The 15,744-nt window shown below is 40.2% G+C and overlaps 1 protein-coding gene across 7 annotated transcripts in view; it reads right to left on the bottom strand.

Moving 5' to 3' along the window:
* The window catches only part of frya (furry homolog a (Drosophila)), a 158,226-nt gene that overhangs the window by 15,150 nt on the left and 127,332 nt on the right, over nt 1-15,744 (bottom strand). For 4 of the 7 annotated variants that reach the window (XM_036565238.1, XM_036565199.1, XM_036565216.1 and 1 more), the window contains exons 47-54: nt 14,727-14,867; nt 12,298-12,486; nt 10,757-10,927; nt 7,650-7,724; nt 7,389-7,559; nt 6,227-6,235; nt 3,149-3,352; nt 1,369-1,512 (exon numbers count right to left, since the gene is read on the bottom strand). In XM_036565238.1, coding sequence (XP_036421131.1) covers nt 1,369-1,512; nt 3,149-3,352; nt 6,227-6,235; nt 7,389-7,559; nt 7,650-7,724; nt 10,757-10,927; nt 12,298-12,486; nt 14,727-14,867 — 1,104 coding nt within the window. Of the gene's footprint in view, nt 1-726; nt 1,513-3,148; nt 3,353-6,226; nt 6,236-7,388; nt 7,560-7,649; nt 7,725-10,756; nt 10,928-12,297; nt 12,487-14,726; nt 14,868-15,744 lie in introns of all 7 variants that reach the window. The other 3 variants (XM_036565208.1, XM_036565230.1, XR_005007006.1) reach the window with 2 other exon arrangements.

Consider the following 15,744-nt stretch of genomic DNA (forward strand, 5'->3'; position numbering starts at 1 on the left):
CTTATTCAAAGAGGGATAATACAGGGAAGCCAATCAGAACAGAGCTCTTTCACATATGCAGTCGTATGCAAAAGTCTGGGCGCCCCTGGTCAAATTGTTTTTTTGATTTTCTAAGTGAAAATAAGGTACACATCCTTTACAGAGAGCACAGTACTGTACATTTTAATGCACAATCACTGTTTATTTGCTGAATTTAGAGTACTGGTGGAAGAAAACATAAAATGTGGCTTGTGAAAAAGTTATGGCACCTTCTATATTTTATGTTGTATGTTTTTTAATGTTTTTTATGTTAAACTCAGCAAATAAATAGAACATTTTGCAATACAATTAGCAGATAAATGGCATATTTATGTTTGTTAAACAAAGAGGACGTGTTAAGTTATTTTCACTTACAAAATCAACAAAATGCTTTTTGACCAGTTCAAACTTTTACACATGACCGTGTCTTACAGGAACACTCAAAAAACAGCCTATTAAATTCTAAGGGATAAGGAGAGGTTGGAAAATGGTTACGTACAAATGAATTATGACTGGTTTTGGTATATAAAACTACATAAATGTCATAAGTGGATCTCAGGGAACAAAATAAAATACAAGACAAATGCAGGACATGGGCTCCTTAAACAATCAATAACACAGCGGCATATTTATTTTGCAAACAAAATTCTTAAGTGAACTAATTATGAACATTGTGAAGTATAGAGGATAAACAATAAGTACACTAACCTTTAAATACTAAGAGACTCCTTGTCGAGTTTGTTTTTTTTCTTTAGCATATTTTAGGGCCCAAATGATAGAAAATTTAGAAATGTTTGGAAACCACTGACATGTTGGGAAAACCAAGACCCAATCGGTCTGGTCTAATGTATGTGGGCCACAGGCAATGTGTACGCTCTCGTACTCTGTAGCCCCACCATGCTGAGGATGTTAGCTTGCCACCCAGCGAGAAGCCATACACATTGCCGCAGTGGCTGGGTTAGAGCCTCTTCCTGTTGCCAAACCAAACCCAAGGAGCCCTGAAGGCAAAGCAGTGGCAGGCCTCAAAGATGGTTAATGCAGGGAAGAGGAAGAGTTAGAAAATAGAAGCCAGAGAGCTAATGCTAAAGTTAGCGCATCTTCATGCAGCTGTGGGTAAGTGCAGAACTCCCATGTTCTTTAAAACGGAAACAGTAATTGAAAAACAACATGTACAGTATATTATCTAGCCATAAGATGCTAAACCTCACCCCTCATCAAAGCCTAAAGCAGAAAGAGAAAAAAGAAGCATTCCTATTTAGCAGTGTTAGCGAAAAACTCAAGAATGGAGGTGCGGTAGGAGTAGGAGTGCGTGGGCCCCCACAAGTCAGCCATTCTGAAGCCCTTATTCACCCGCGGGGTTGAATCCTCGGGCAGGCTGGCGCTGAGGCTGGGCACTGGGGTGGGCAGAGAGAGGGGCTCAGCTGAAGTGGCATCTAGGGAGGCGGACAGAGAGTCCATGTGGTTCACCTGCTCGGTGGGGGACATGCTGACATTCTGGAAAGAAATACAGAGGAGTCTTTTTTACAAACATCCTAATGACGGGACTTAAAGTCAGAAAGGAGACAGAGATGCTACAATTCAGTACAGAAAACTTATGTGAATTTAAGATTAGCCTTCACGTCATTAAAATTGGCATAAAAAGGCCAAACCAGAACCAGTTTAAGGGATCCTTAATGAATGGGGTGGATGGATAAAGCCTCAAAGGTGACTTCCACTGGCTTTTCAGAATTTCTGCATAATTAAACGGTTAGGACAGCGGTCGGCAACATGCAGCTCTTTTACTGCCCTCTTGTGGCTCCACAGCAGAATTAGATTTTTTAGCAAAAATAAAATAATCATCCTTTGCAGTAAAATAAAGCTCTGCTGAATGTTTTAACACACAGCCCTAACACAATATGAACAATACATGGTCTTAAAGATTGCTGTTAATTTAGAAATCGTCTTAAAAGTTGCTAATTTACCACTATTTCACCCTGAAGGTTGGTGTGCAGCCTGCTGGTCACACAGAAACGCACACAACAATGTCGTTTAGCCAGTAGCTAACGAAAGGGCAAAGAAAAGAAAGATTTAAGATAATTATCAATAATTTAGAGATGAATGGACAGACCTATTTGCTTTTATCAGCACTCCAGCTGGTTTCCTGATATATTTAATCTGCAATAAGAAATTTGAAGTTTGAATTTTCCCATTCCACCTTAAATGGTGCAGCAGTTACATTCTGGCACGTCAGGCACCATTTAAGGTGGAACGGGAAAATTGTGACAAGAAACCGGCGAATGAGAAGCTGACTTAAGCCTCGTCATTGAACCCTGAGAGACATTTTACAAGAAACTATTCTACTTTTGCAGAAAAGTTTCCTGTCGGAGATGCGAGAAAATCAACCATAGCTGAGTAAAGCTTAAAAAAGAGCAAAGTGAGCATTTTTGTTTATACTATATGTTTTAGCCTATACTAGGACGTTAGCACATACTGAGACATATTTACAGTCAAGATTGTAAATCATTGTTTCAATAAAATTGACATAAAATGTCAAAGAGATATTTACCAAGTCAGAATTTTTCACAGTGGTGGTGATAGGAACCAGATGTCTGACGCATTAAATTCCTCTAAAAGCTCCCTCACAGAAAGTTAAATGCTCAGCATTATGTTTAAGACATTGTTTTATGAATATTTTGCTTTACATTTTTTGGCCTGAAGTATTTTTAAAATTCAAGCAAGGTGGAGGGGTACATGCAGGGTGTTGTGAGGCAAAATAGTCCCCAAAGAAAACTTATTTTTACCGTTTATTTTATTTCACCATGACTAACATTTTACATGCAAACTAAGAAGACGTGTCGGTTAACTGGTCACTTTAGGTGGTCAATAAAATGGCTATATTTGTGTTGTAGTGTTTGTGACCCCTGGTTCCTATCACCACCACTGTAAAGAAAAAGTGTATAAGTTTTTCGACAATGAACCACTTTAAATCAAACCCAACAAACTGTGACTGACTCTGTTTACAACTCAACTCCTGAATTATGTGGAATTTCCCTTTTAGATTAATAACAGGTTTAAATAAAAGGCTTAACATCCTTCAGTGATGAACTCTATAGAAGTTATCTCATTCTCTCTGAAGCAGATGTTGACTCACTAGCTGTGAGGTGGACAGGATGTGGCTGACAGTGAGCGAGTCTTCTTCCGAAGACTCGTCCGAGTCATCTCGAGCGATGGGTCCCAGGCTGGGCGAACTGCCGGACAGCCGACTGTCCTCTTCCAGAGGCTGTGGCTCCATTCGGTCCAGGCTGTCCATGGAGCGTCTCCGTGCTCCCCAGTTAAAACTGTCCACCGTCTCACCCTGACACAAACAGTCGGGAATCGGGATTAAATTCATGCATCCACATATACGAGTGCACATCTGTGGCAACACACAGAAAGCAGGCTGGGTCATGCTTTTCAGGCTGAGGCTGACTGAGAGTTGACTCTCATTGGTTCTCATATGGCTATGTTAAAGGTACACTCTGGTCAAAATGAAGAACTTAACTATAGCTACGTCTGTTGTAAATGTGCACATCCTATAGTGGTGCCTCAGTAGTCTCTATGATGAGATTTCTCAGGTTGAAGGTGGTGGGACCTTAAAAAACTGCTTTTGAGTGGATTTTTTGAGGGTGAGCTGTTTTGACTTTCTTTTTGTCTTTAGCTGGTGAACGCAGATGGAAGGCAGACAGTTAACGTTAGCTAGGAACGTAAATATCTTGTTGGAGCTTTAAAAAAGACACTAACACACTAGCACACCACCACATCAGTGTCTGCCACAGTGCTTAGAATGATCTACCACCCAAATAGTACCTGCTCTGTGGTGGTTCTGTGGGGATCCTGACCACTAAAGAACAGGGTAAACGGGGGATAACGAAGTATGCAGAGAAACAGATGGACTACAGTCTATAACTTATAAAATTTTAAAAACAAAAAGATGGGTAATGTTATAAAATGAATTTAGTGCAGTACAGTATGTGATTTATTCAATGCGAACACTGAAAAAAAATCACTGTATTCATAGTTTTTGATAGTATTTTTAAATGTGGCACTACTGGTTCTTTTTTTATCTTCTCAAAACTCAGAAAAAACTAAATATCAATGCATAATGGGTTTCATGGAAATGTACTGAAGTACCACGATGTTATACAGGGTGATTCAAAAAGATTCATCCGATTTCAAAGCGCCATATTTTTACAACCGTGAGGCGTCTAGGAACCAATCACATTCCATTTGAAAGAGGGGGGTCATAGAGTTTCTGACTGTCACTGGAAGATGGCTCTCTTCAGTCTGAGAGGAGATGAGACGCCTGAGCAGAAAGCATTTTGTGTTCTCCACTTCAATAAGAGTGAATCTGTCATAACTGAGCCACGTGATTTTTATCGGCAGTGAACCTCCAACAGCATTCGTCGTTGGTTCCACAACACTGGATGATCTCCGAAATCACACTGAAAGAGCCGTTAGTACAGCAACACCTGACATGCTCAATCGAGTGTGGGATGAATTTGACTATTGCGTTGATGTTGTCCGTACGGCTGGAGGAGGTTCTTATTGAGCACATTTAAAATTACATAATAAACTTTATGCTCACTTAAACCATTTACAATTTACTGCATTGTTCTGTAACGGTTTACAAGTGAAATTAATCATTTTGAAATCGGATGAATCTTTCTGAATCACCCTGTATTTTTGCCATATCTCCCACCTCTAATGAATAAAAAGTGTTTGTTCACTCATCGAATGAGGTGGTACGGTCAGGGTGACTGTCTGGCGGTCCAAATCAAACGTTCTCACAGGCAGTCTTTGGCCCGCGGGGCACACTCTGGTCAGCCCTATAGTCTCGTTGCTGTTGAACTCAAGAGTTCAAGCCTAATTATGGATGGCTGTTTGCCTACATCAACCCAATTCAAAGGCGTTCCTCTAATAACAGCCTCTGATGCAACAGGGAGAAAGGGATGCTCCTGGTACCGGCAAAGAGCAGTTTCATCAGCTCCTCAAAAGTACGTCAGCAAAACACCTAATCTCCTCTGATTTATCTCTGCTGATTTCACAAGACTGCACAGAGAGGGAGGATGAGACGATGAGAAGACTCATTATAAGGGAGTGAACTCTGTAAAGTTTGTCTTGCTACAGTCCACCTTCTAATATTAAACACCAAGAGTAAACAGCTATAAGACATTGACAGAGGCCTTGTTTTATTAGCTGATTAGGAGACTGCTGAGCTCACGTTTGTCATTATGTTGGTAAATCACTGAAATTAAGATTAGGAATCACTTTGGCCAACGGTATTCATACACAGGAAATGGGCTCTTTGCATATCTCACATCACTTCCCCAAAGTCAGAGACAGACAAACACATGAGAGGAAGCTGGGGTCAAGTGCAAGGTCGACCATTTGCTACCATTTAACGCTGAGCTCTTCTCACCCCCATTCATTTGGCTTACTTAAAGGGGAATTCCACTGATTTACATCAAGTTCATTCGTTAATATACAATGAAGTCATTCACAGTGGTTCGATGTGAAATGCTGTTCTAGAGAAGCTTGAGTCAGAAATGTTCAAATCAGTGATGGCAGGAAAGCAAAATTACGCAAAATTGTTATAAATATACTACGTGATGCCAGATACATTGTTTTATGTTCGTCTTTGTTACAAGGTTTTGTTAAATAAATCTTCAAGGTGCTGTACGGTAAAACATTACACAAAGAAAATTTCACTGGTGGTTTTGCACAGTAAATAAAATGGTACATATCACCACCACTGTAAAGAATTTTGACTTAGTAAGTTTCTCCCCAGTTACTCATTTCAAATCAAACCACTCTGAATGACTTTGTTCACATCTTGAAAACTGAATTATGTAGAAATTTCATTGTAATGTAGATCATAATGTAGGAAATTCAATGTATATGACATACTCAGTGGAATTCCCCTATATCTATATATATATCGGTTCAACCTTTTCTGAATTCTCTCTTGGGTCTAGGGTGAAATACACGTCTGTAAGCTGTATTTGGCCTGCAGGAACTCCATTTAGTTAAAACGTGTTCCAAAATCCATAACAAACTATGTGCAAAGGGTGAAAACCATGCACAACAATGCACAACACTGCAGACAACACTGTAGGTAATATGTACTTATCTACTTAAGACTAGCTCTACTACTGAATACGGCACCGCACACCAGCATGGAGGAACTTACCTGTAGCTCCTTCACAGCACAGACATACAGAGAGAGAGGAAACCATATTATACAACGGTCAACACAAGAGACACTAGCAGTAGCTTCTTTCATAATGCGTTTCTGTCAGAGATTCAGAGATTACCATTCATTTATTTAATTTTCAGTCAAAATACCCATTAAGTACAAGCTATGTAGGAGACTCAGTACAGAAGCATGAGGCATGAGGAAGGGGAAGTCCAAAGAAAATAAGTAAAAACAGGAGTTTCCAAAACTGGAGTTCAAAAAAATGAATAACAGATATATAATAATGAATAACAGATATAATATATAATAGATATAGTCATTTCTGAGAAATGGAAATCAATAAACAATGGACTGACCGACCCCAGAGTCCAGACCTCAGCGTCAGTGAATGTGTTTTATTTGTGGATTACTTGGATCATGAAAAGCAGAAAACTTTTAAGACTGAACTGAAGATGTGGGAAAAAATCCCTGTGGATTTCTTGGAAAACTGAAAGCAAGTCTACTTTAAAGAATGGAAGCTGTAAAAGAGGCAAAGAGTGGACTCAATTCTAAAAACTGTGATATTATAGTTAGTTGTTAAGGCGTCTGTGACATTCTCTGCTAAATATATGTTTTCTGCATGACTGAAAAATAAATATCTTGTGCTTTTGACTGGAAATAAATTAAAGAAATGAAGTGTGGTCTCTGACTTTTACACAATACTGCATATTTACACAATACTGCAAATACTGACTTTTACACGATACTGTTGGCAAACAAAATCATTGTTTGCCAACTCAGTCCTTGGGAAGCCCTGCTAGTTCACATTTAACGTAGTTCTGGGTGTAAAATCTGATTCGCTGAGCCACATTTAAAGTTGTGTGTTGTTCAAAATCACTATCATGGCCTACCTTGAGAGGCCTATTGGTTTATTTGAATCTGTATTCTGTAAATCTGGACTGGTTTGGGACAAACAGCACTAAGATTTGTGTAAGAGCTGAGCTTTGTGTGTGTTCTGGGTTCTACATAGAGAGTATTCTCTGAGAAACACTAAAAAAGTCCTACCAATCAAACAGATCCTTAAACATGAGTTTTACTAAACAAAAGAAATGCATTAGACTGAAAAAGCTTGCAGAAATGCATTTTTCTTATTTGTTCGTAGCTGAAGGCCTCTCACCTCTCCATCTTCCAGCTCCACGTCTAAGAAGTCAAAATCCCTGAAGACCCGGAACTGCTGTTCAGACGCTGTGTCATCCATGTTGTCCGGGTCCCGAGTGCTGTCCTCTGAGGAGACCAGACTGGGCTGGTGATCAATCAGATCCAGCTCCCCACAGGACGAGAAGATCACCTGGAGAGCCGAGAAGGGTTTCAATATGACACTGATGCCAGGATGTTCTACTTTACCTGTCTTTTTGGAACAGTAAGGAGTTTGACTGACCGAAGGGTTCTTTGTCAGCCCCACTTCTTGTCCACACAGGGTCAACACGTTCACCAGCTTCTCTCGCGTTCTCTTCTACAGAACAAGATGGAGAATGAGAGTGAAGATGAATGGGTAGATGATGACTTTAGCTTTCATTCTCTTCTGCACAATGAAATCAACAGTATGGGAAAAATCTAATCTTCTGCCCTTAGTTTAAGCAAATATTTGGTGTCAAAAGTTTTCTTCTTTAGTTTTGCACTACCAGGCAACTGTAACAAGTAATGATTCAAATGTGATGAGTTAAGTAATCTCAAACAGACGTGCTTGTGTGGTTTCTAACGTGGACAGAAGTAAAGATGAATTTCCAGATAAAAACTGGGGATGTACATTCCAACTAATTTTGATATTAGATTAGATTCAACTTTATTGTCATTGTCCAGAGTACAGGTACAGAGCCGATGAAATGCAGTTAGCACCTAACCAGAAGTGCAAAAATACAGTATTATTTATGTACAAAGTGCAGAAGGACGGTATAGTGGCAAAACAATATGGATATACAGGTATAAATATAGTATACATATGTACAGAGTGAGTGGAGAGCGTATATTCGAGTATAGAGTTAATAAACGGATATCAGCTGAACTGCAGGGAAGAAAATAGCAACAACAAAAAATGAAAGTAAAAAAATAAAGTATGGCTGTAGGTTTAGTTTTTAGATGACAGCAAAATTAGATTTTTTTATTATTTAAAAACAATCAAGGGGAATCAGTAGATTTCTGTGTTGGGTGCTTCTTCACATGAGCTAATGATCTAACACTAGAGCTAACTGGTACACAGATGTTCTTCAGTAAAGAAAAAGGTTCTGTATAGAACCATGAATACTTAAAAAACCCTTTGTATGATTGAAGGGTTCTTTGCATTGTGAAGGCTTTCTTTAGATTGATGGAGAATGTACTGTAGATTATTCTATTTTCAAAAAGGTTCTATATAGCACCAAAAAGGGTTCTTCTATTTGTACAAGCTTGATATATCGTAGCGATAGAAGAGCACTTTTTGGTGCTATATAGAACCCTTTTCGAAAAAGGTTGTACATAGAACCATCTACAACACATTCTCCATCAATCTGAAGAAAGCTTTACAATGCAAAGAACATCATTAATCATTAATCATGTAAAGGGTTCTTTGAGCGTTCATGGTTTTATATAGAAACATTTTCTTTACTAAAGAACCCTTGAAGAACCAACGTGTACATCTGGATTCTGATGAGGACTCATCATCATCTACATGAGGCCTTTTCTTTTGAGTCTGTAAGTTTGTAAGACATTTTCACCGTTTCTGGATCTACCCAACATCAGCTAGAGCAGCTAGAGTAGCTTAAGCTAGAGTGCTATATAATAAAAATAAAGGGGCCACATAGAAGAACCACTTTTGGTTTGCTAAAGAACCATGTCTTGGTGTTTGAAAGTTTGAAAAAGAGATTTGTGAGTGTGAAGAACTTTTAAAGACCCTTAACCTAAAGGTTAAAGGCCAATTTAAAAATTCTTCCTAAAATGTTCACATTATTTGAAGATTCTTTGAATGTTGAGTTTGTTCTTCACATTCTCACATCTCATTTAAAAACAGTTGTCTAAAGAACCATCTACTAAATGTTCGTTGGAGAACCAAAAGTTCTTCTTCTGGGATATCATGCAAACCCTTTTTGGCACCTTTATTTTTAAGAGTTTACAGCAAAACTGTCACATTTACAAGCCTGTTAAAACATAAAATAGCAGAACTGCAGGTCTGGGTATTTCCTCCATCTTCCCCATTATAAAAAATACCCAAACAGTCATTTTAGTATTCAAATCCTGGCATCTTAAATGGTTAAGCGAGAACTTGAGTACCAGTGAACATCCCTAGATTCAACATGGTGGCTACTACTGTTGCAGTACTGTAGTACCAGTACAACATGCTTTTAGTGATCTTCCATTTGTGTAGCAAAGTCATCTGTGAATTTTGACAGAAAGTGGACAGATATTTCTCAAGATTCACCCTAAAGACTGTTTTTGTACTGCAAAAGTAACTTTTTTTCATTGTAAGTGTTTTTGATTTCTGTGTTGCATGTAAGTCACAGAATTCACACCTTTATTGCTTTAAATCACCTTCTTGGCAGCTGCAATACTGCACTGTTTTGATGCTCACAGTGAAACCGAGCCAGGCTAAATCACAGCCTCCACATGGTGGAGTTAGTTTAGCACAGTGTTACAACTAAGCCTCCCAAAATAAATAATGAAAGAAATGAATAAAATAAATTCTATTTTTTGATGTTTTTATGCACAGATTTTGCAAAAAACACACTATTGACATACTACAGATGTTAAGTTACCCTTTATTAATCCCACACCAGGGAAATTCACCTCCGCATTTAACCCATCTGTGCAGCGAAACACCACATACACACTAGTGAACGCACACACACTAGGGGGCAGTGAGCACACTTGCCCAGAGTGGTGGGTAGCCCAATCCACAGCACTTGGGGAGCAGTTGGGGGTTAGGTGCCTTGCTCAAGGGCACTTCAGTCATGTCCTGTCAGCTTAGGGAATCGAACCGATGACCTTCCGGTCACAAGGCTGGTTCCCTAACCTCCAGCCCCCAACTGCCCCGAAAACAATATATATTTCAATTTATTTGTACTGATATTTGCTCTTCTATAAAAATACATTTGCCACATTTGACATAGCATCTTGACATATTTATGCTGATAAATATGTTTGTATTTATTCCAAAGCTTGTCTAGTTTAAACAACATAAAGTGTATTGAATAAACTGTGCTGTGCACTGATTTACAGGCCTTTCTAGCAACTGCTGCTACAGTTAACCCCACCAATGGGGTAAGTTGTAATGTTTGCCACTTTCGGCTGTATTGTTCATAAATGGGAGGTGCTGGAAACAAAGCTTATGTATTAATTTGTAAAGATGTTTATGTTGATTTTATATAAACATTATTCATCCTCTTAAAATACTTTTGAAATAATTTAGCAAAAAAATAAAAAATAGCTAGGTTGTGCCTCACTCTCCTCTACATTTAACATGAGGGAGTTTTGTATAAATCAGATTTTTCACTTTAACCCCTGTGTATTACCCACCTGAGAGGACTGAGGGCGTTTCCAGCTGACAGGGACAAGGGCGTGGTTATTGTTGTTGGAGCCGGAGGAGGTGGAGGAGGTGCTGCGGGTCACCGCAGCCACACCCCTCACCTTACCATCCCGGCCTGGGGAACCGTGCAGCTCGTCATACCGCCGGCCAATCACAGGTGTCTGAAACACATAAACAAACACAGAGAAACAGTCAGTCAAAAGCATGACCTACAAATATGATCCTGTATCCCAGTGTCAAGTCAGACAACCCTTCTCCTATCTCTCTTCTGTCAAGCTCCAATGGCCAGAGCCCAGAGCAACATCAATAAAGCAGCACCTGCTGGACGAGTGGAGTTCATTCCCATCCAGTTCCACAACTCTGTGTGCCCAGCAGCTTGGCCACAGGACGAGGAAGAAGCTGGACGCCAAGACAAAACAAGCTGGAAGGGGAATTCTCAGGGTTTCCACTGGATCCACCTGCACTCAACTATGCATTTCTCCCTCGCTCTCTCTCTCTCTTTCTCTTTCGCTCCTCGAACACTTCTCCAAAAGGCTGACTATTCTGTTACACGCTGTGTTTAAAGCCCCTGAAGGAGCCGTTTGCTGTCTTCCTCAAAACTCTCACTTACTTCGGATGCATGGCACCGCAGCCAGACTGACATCATTTCCTGGAATTCATGTGGCAACACAAATAGATCCCTTTAGTTTGGTTCCCACACACCAGCCAAGCTAGCTTTCCCACAAACCTTCAGTAGACGAAGCAATGCTAATGTCAAGAGCTTCCTCTCTGTCAGCCTGAGGTTGAAACAGAGAAAGTACACTTCCACATAAAGAAGAGACAGACAAACAGGGCAGAAAGCAGAAAGCAGTAGAAGACCCCGCCTTGGAAAACATGGGCACATACAGCAGGCATGCCAGCGTTGGGTGGTTAGCTGGCAGCGTGCCCTGCTCAGAGTCAACTTCACACAGACTTACAAATCCTCTCAGAGAGAGTCAGAGCAGAGGAGGAGGAGGAGAGAGAGATCAGCAGAGAGGAAGAAACTGAGAGTGAGAGAGAGAGAGAAAGAAAGAGAGAGAGATAGAGAAGAGAGAAAGAGAGAGAGGAAGAAATGGAAAGAGAGAGGGAAGGGGGAGAGAGAGACAGAGAGAGAGAAAGAGAGAGAGAAAGAGGAAGAACGGGAAAGAGAGGTGGAAATGGAGAGAGAAAGAAAGAGAGAGTAAGAGAGAGGAAGAAAGGGAAAGAGAGGAAAAGGGGGGAGAGAGAGGGAGAGAAAGAGAAAGTGAGAGAGAGAGAGAGGAAGAGAGAGAGACAGAAAGAAAGAAAGAGAGAAAAAAGAGAAAGAGAGAGAGACAGAGAGAAAGAGAGAGACAAAGAGAGAGAGAGACAGAGAGAGAGAGAAAGAGAAAGAGAGAGAGAGAGAGGGAGAGAAAGAGAGAGTGAGAGCGAGAGAGAGGAAGAGAGAGAGATAGAAAAAGAGAAAGAGAGAGAGACAGAGAGAAAGAGAGAGACAGAGAGAGAGAGAGAAAGAGAGAGTGGTGTTAGCTCTTACTTCTGAGATGTCAAAGTGGAAGTCCAGTGTTTTGCCGGGAAGTGATTTGGACGCTGTGTCCCACACTCGGCTGATCTCCACATGGGACACAGCACTGCTGCTGCTGGGAGGGGACGAGGGCAGGACCAGGCTGGCCGAGCGGGACACCACAAGCTTCAAAATGTTCAGAGCTTCCTTCCAGTGTACCGTCTGGAATGCACACAAACACAAAACAATCACACAGAGAACACGTGCAGGCACGAGAACACGAGCAGACGTTCTCCACCCACCCTCACGTATACAAGCCCACTCAGATCATCTCACTCCTCTCAGGACAGAACCAACAGGACAAGACATGCTCAGCCAGTCAACACACACTAAGGAGCAGTAGCTTCTTCTCTCAGTGGTCCAGATTTCCTCTTGAAGTCCTAAACTAATGAATCCTGCTGGAAAGCAGCCTGTGAGTCCACAGCGAAGGCCTCAGCTATGTGGAGAGTAGCCAAAAGCAGAGACTGTTTATAGACTGCTGCTGGGTGTGCCTCTGGATTTACTCCCCAGACGTAAGCGCCTGTTTTCTCTCCCTGAGGAAAGGGCTGAGAGATAGGAAGAGATTACCCAAGCGCTCCAGACTACTGGGACTCCACAGTAACGCTGCTGTTCTTGTGAGATAGAGAGGAGTTTAGGCTGAGATAACGACAGCTTTAGGGCGAGATAACGACAGCTTTAGGAAAGAACCAGTTACCCTAACAGACGTAGTATTCACAGCGGAGCCTGATGAGCTATAAAACTGTAAATTCACCAACAAAGAAGCAGAAACACTCTGCAGAAAGACATTTGGTAACATGTATTTGTGGCTTTACACTGTGAAACTTTAATGCAATTTTAGTTGCTTGCAACTTACACGAAACTAAATTTAAAGCACCCTGCCATTCACTGTTGCTGACAGCTCAATTTTGAAACAAGTTTCAGGAAAAAGGCAATCAAAATAGCAATAACGCATCACATGATCACATCAAACAACATACTTTAAATTATAAATTACAAGAAACTGCAGAGCCCCCTGCAACTGACGCAAGCCTGGTTTTTAATTTTGAGCCATGACATCAAACATAAGTTTGTTTCTGCAAGCAGCTGCATTACCCAGCTAGCTCATGCTAACAGCTGTTTCAGCTATAACTGTACTGGCTACTTAAATATTCTGTTTCATATCGTCGCTGATCAGTGAAAATCATGTATCTCCATTTTTGTGGATTTTTAGTTTTCTATATCGTTTCAACACACCAGCTGTCCTTTACATTGTGTGACCAATAGAAATGCTCTAAAATCACTTGGAACAAAATATCTTTGCATTGACTTACATTCAAAGGTAAGAGCGTTTTTGGAGATACTTGTTTTTCATTGGACAGTGACAATATGCTTAACATTAACTACTAATAGTAATCCAAATGGGTTGCATGCAACTTTGTTATTGAATTGCTTTGTTTGACTGTCAAGTTGCATGGAAATTATATTGCAGGCAACTCACAGCATACAACTAGGTGCATGAAAGTGTCAATGTGTAAAGCCAGCCTAATGGGTTTAAAAAAAAAAACACTTAAATGAACTGTTCATAACCTACATACTTTGGGACATTATACAACATTTCATCTAAATCTAAATATTTGGAAGAGATCTGTAGAACTGTCGAAACATGGCGTTTCCTACTGAGCACCCACATATGTGCATTCAAACTCCCAAACTCCCAGAGATTCAGTCAAATCACACACACAATAATCTATAGTGTTTCAAATTATAATTAAAATAATACTTTACTAAAATCTTATGATCTTAAACTAAAACAAGCTGCCTTTTTATATTTTCCATATAACAACAATAACTGTTCTTTTTCAAGGCCTTTGATGATAAAAGTTGCTGTACTATAGGCTGCAATTTTTGTGGCTTCTAAAAAGGCGAAGCTTCTGAACACTAAACAGAGTAACGAACACCAACATAACAAACAAGTATTTGAATTATTCAGGCCAGTTACACAAATAACAAAACAATAAAGTATATAATAAATTGCCTATCATCTAAAAATGGTGGGGGTGAGATCATGGGTTGCTAGCAAACTCATTTAAGCATCAAAATAACCAATTTTGATCTCTAGTAAATTGTAATAGGTTAAACTTATGTATTTGTTCACAAATTGAGGCTTATTATTTAGTTTAATATCTCTAGTTCCACAAGAAAGAAACAGCACCTGTCTTACTCAAAGTACTGAGAAGCAACAATCTGGTCTTATAAGATTGAACATGTTAATAAAGAACAAACTCTAAACCCTGAAAGAGAGAGAGCGAGGGAGAGAGAGGGAGAGAGAGAGAGAGAGAGAGAGGGAGAGAGAGAGGGAGAGAAAGAGGGACAGAGAGAGAGAGAGAGGAGAGAGAGAGAGAGAGAGAGAGCGACTGTATCACCTGTACAAACTTCTCGATGGTCTTGAGCACCTCCATGTTGAAGGGCTTGGCCTGGATGCCGCTCAGGTCCATGTGAGTAAGCAGACTGTGGATGATCTGCAGGAGACTCTGCTGCATGCTGGGAAGCCCCTTCTCCAACAACTGCCACAATACATTACAATCACATCACAGAGTGGACTAGTAATGAAGGTCATTATAAAGACTACAAGTACAGACTAGCTTTAATGCTTAAACCCTTAAATCATTGACTTATTATTCAGTCATTAATTTTAAGATTTATTATTCAGTAACTCCCATAAATTGTTCACTGTCATGAAACTACTAGGTTACGTAGCTGTAAGAGTGAGGAATGGAAATATGGGCCCAAATTCAGACCCTTGCAGTTTAAGGAGTTAACTCTTCTCTCCTGCATTAGCAGCAGTTTGAAAAGATGTGGTGGCTGGCTTGACATGACTCAGAGGAAGCTTGTGCTAGCTTTCACCTTCCTAGTGCTGGTGCATGTGGAAATGGGGGAGATATAACTAGTGGACAGAACTGGACAAGACCAAATTGGGGAGAAAGATGGAAAAAATACCCCAAAAAGAGTGCAAGTTAAAATAGGACATCAAATAAATGACTAAAAGATACAGAAAAAATCAGACTCCTAACAGCCGTCCCCAACCAATAAACAGCACTTAAAGCTTTCGTCTTTGAGAGAGAGGAGAAAATCCACAGGTGTTTCTGTCCATCCTTCCACTGTGAGAAGACAACTCAGCGCTATGAGTCTGAAAGGATGTGTAGCTGTTAAGAAGCCCTTATTGAGAAGGAAAATTTGCAAATCAAACAAAGAAGCTGCTGGTGTTCTCACCCCAGAGTCCAGACCTCTGCATCACCGAATGTGTTTGGGATAGCTTGGATTGTGACAAGCAGAAAGAAAAACCAACTACTAAGACTGAACTTTAGAGGTGAAGAAAAATATCTCTGAAAAACTGAAAGCCAGATGTCTGAAAAGGAGTTGTAATAAAGATAGCACACTAAT

This window comes from Colossoma macropomum, unplaced genomic scaffold (assembly GCF_904425465.1).
Source record: "Colossoma macropomum unplaced genomic scaffold, Colossoma_macropomum, whole genome shotgun sequence".
NCBI classification, from domain to species: Eukaryota; Metazoa; Chordata; class Actinopteri; order Characiformes; family Serrasalmidae; genus Colossoma; species Colossoma macropomum.